This window comes from Crocodylus porosus, unplaced genomic scaffold (assembly GCF_001723895.1).
Source record: "Crocodylus porosus isolate Cpor-Errol unplaced genomic scaffold, CroPor_comp1, whole genome shotgun sequence".
NCBI classification, from domain to species: domain Eukaryota; kingdom Metazoa; phylum Chordata; order Crocodylia; family Crocodylidae; genus Crocodylus; species Crocodylus porosus.
In genome coordinates, this window is record NW_017728911.1 from 15,564,382 (window position 1) to 15,567,287 (window position 2,906).

Consider the following 2,906-nt stretch of genomic DNA (forward strand, 5'->3'; position numbering starts at 1 on the left):
GGGAGTGAGGGAGGGGATCCCTGCTTGAGCAGCAAGCACTAAGGGGAAGGGGTGGGTAGGGCAGGGGGATGGACGCCAGGCAGACTCTGCTGTGTCTGCAGTCTCTACTGGAGCTGCAGCCAGGGAGCAGAGGGGAGGGGACAGCTTTGCTGTGGAGCAGAGAGCCCCCCCAGCCCAGAGAGCTTGCTGGGATGCTGGGGTAGTCTGGTTTATCTTAAACCAGGAAGGGGTCTGGGACAGACATTGCATAAACTGGTTTGACCCAAATCAAATTGGTTTATGTGCACTGAACATCTGTTCTGTTACAGGTTTAACCAGTTTCTGATCACTCAAACTGGTTTATGTGTAATGTCTGTCTCTAGCCCTGGAGTGAGAGGAGGGGGAAGAAGAAGAAAATAGCAAAAAGGTACTGCTATAATTTTTCTGTCATACTAATGTAAACTGTGAATCAGAGCTGAGAGTTATACTGGTTTAAAACTGATGCTGAACAAGGATCTGTCTGATATATGTAAAGCTACCACTTACCAGCCTTATAACTAATTAATTCTTATAGCTAATCCCAGTTTGGCTAGGCTCTGTGCAGTTCTTACCTAGGTGGGAATATAGCCAATTTTTCTTTTTTAAGCATCTTTATCGGTGTGTTCTGTTCTGTTCTTAAATGAAAGGCATCTCATTTAAATACAGCACTCATTTGGATACCTCTTTTAACATGAAAGGACAAAACTTAACTGTCCTTCAGGAAACACAAGAAAGTTCTATGCTGGAGATGCAAGAAGCAAACACATGGAGTCTACTGATGTAAAAAGTGCCTGTATTAAAAAACCTATCAGCCTTGTTACAAAAACTGCCACAGGTGGCAGGAACATGAGAGTACGTACTGGCATAAAGTGAGCCCTGTGACCTTAGAGAAGCTAGGGATACAGTGACCTGCGGTCACAGTTGCCATGTACTTGTTTCATGAATGAATTGAACTTTTCGCATACAAAGGTCTGAATACAGCTGGGCAAAAGCTCGTGTTACAAACCCCAGGGACATGTGCAACTCTCCAACTTTTGGGTAATATGAAAAATTTGAAATTCATTGTAGGTTTGTCAATGGCTTGCTAAGATTAATCAGCCTTTCAGGTGCGTAGAAACCTGAACCAGTTCAGTCTTTTAGTTGAAACTTGGTGGGGTTTACTGAGTTTCCCTTCAAGTTTTTATGCTTAACCAAGATGAAACTCAGAGTGGCATTTGGGGGATCAAACCAGAGAGAGGTTCTCTTGTAAACTGGAATCATTGTGCCACTTTTAGATTGCACTTTGACTTCTGAGCAATGGTTTAATATATTTTGCATAGAAGTAATTGAAAACATAACTATTAACACATGCCATGCTTCTATGGTTGATATACTATTTTACATCTCACTTGAATCTAAGGAAAAAAAAATGTTACTCCCTCCAGATTTTATAGAATCACAGAAAGCAGGGCTGGAAGAGACCTCACAAAGTCATCTAGTCCAACCCCCAGCTCAAGGTAGGCTGGATTGTCCCTGACTAAACCATCTCAGTCGATTGTTTGTCTAACCTGTTCTTAAAAAATTCCAAGGATGGAGAATTTGAAACCTCTCGAGAGCCTTTTCCAGTGCTTAACCATCCTTATAGTGAAAAAGGTTCTTCCTTAATATTCAATCTATAATTATTTAAAGTGTCATAAAGTAGTTTAGAATTAATAAATACTTTATGCAAACCTGCTGCTTTATAGATATGGTGTGATGAACAGAATGAATATACAGTCAATCAAGCTACATAGAATTTAACAGTATTTGTGATGTTATACTCCAGCAAGCACAGGGCCACTTTGGCATAATTTATAGTGACAGTCGCATGGCAAATAGGTGCACAACTTTTTAAGCGATAAGGATTTCACATACAACTCCCCTTTCACATCACTTTAAATAAGTACTTCCACTGAAAAGTATTCCCCAACTTTGAAGTGACATGATGTTTTTCTAGGCAGCTCAAGATAAACCATTAAACTGCCCAATATCTAGAATCCTTTTTTTTTTTTACCTTTGTAAGAGATTGATCTGTTTTAAAGAATATTCTCTTTCACAGAGCAGCTTACAAATTTCTATTAGTTCAGTAAGAGTCTTAAAACACTTTTAATTTAACTGTCAGCAGAAATGCTCTTAAAGGTCTGATTACTTTAGATCTGCAGTCTTTCAGAAGGTATAGATTTCCGTTTGGAACCGTTTGCCATCTTAAACAATTACATTTTCTGATAAACATGGATATACATCAGATTTTAGAGCCATAGATTTCATTAAAATTATAACAGTTAAAAAGAGTGTTGAGTATCATCGGGTCAGTCCCTCAAACTGTATAGCGTATCTTTTTTAACAAAAAACAATGTCTAATTTCATTAGATAGTGTTTTACCTTTTTTCTTCCCTCCATCTGTATTTGCTTGAGCACCAAGGCACAAAAACAGCAAAAGTGAGAAAAATGGGAAACGTCTCATTTTGTCCTCTGCACGAAAACTGAGGCTTTGCTGCTAACTTCTGCTGCCAAAGAGATGTGAAAAAAACAGATTATCAATACACTGCCAGGACCGGTTGCCCATTAATCATTAACCTTTAAATCTCCTGTCCCCTGCTCCAATATTTTCCTTCTCTTATCCAGTCTAATGAAATTGAATATGTTTATGTTCCAAGGCATTGTTTTATTTTTATGCCACCTTTGAGAGCAGTAATTTAGAACTGGATCCCTACCTCCCAGATAATGTTCAGTTCTGAAGAGATCAAAACGAATAAGAGTATTTTGTATCCTGAAATACTGCTGAAGGTCATGGGTAGTCAGCTTAAATTTGGTTGGCCAACAGCTCAGTCTGAACATATTGCAAAATGACCAAAAGAAGTGAAGGCTAC

General features: G+C 38.9%; 1 protein-coding gene across 2 annotated transcripts in view; it reads right to left on the reverse strand.

The window, feature by feature from the left end:
* LIPC (lipase C, hepatic type) overlaps positions 1 to 2,548 on the reverse strand; it is an 85,806-nt gene extending 83,258 nt beyond the window's left edge. For both annotated transcript variants that reach the window (XM_019533481.1, XM_019533480.1), the window contains exon 1: positions 2,419 to 2,548. In XM_019533481.1, coding sequence (XP_019389026.1) covers positions 2,419 to 2,500 — 82 coding nt within the window. In that variant the 5' untranslated portion in view covers positions 2,501 to 2,548. The remainder of the gene's footprint in view (positions 1 to 2,418) is intronic.
* Between the last annotated feature and the right edge of the window lie 358 nt (positions 2,549 to 2,906).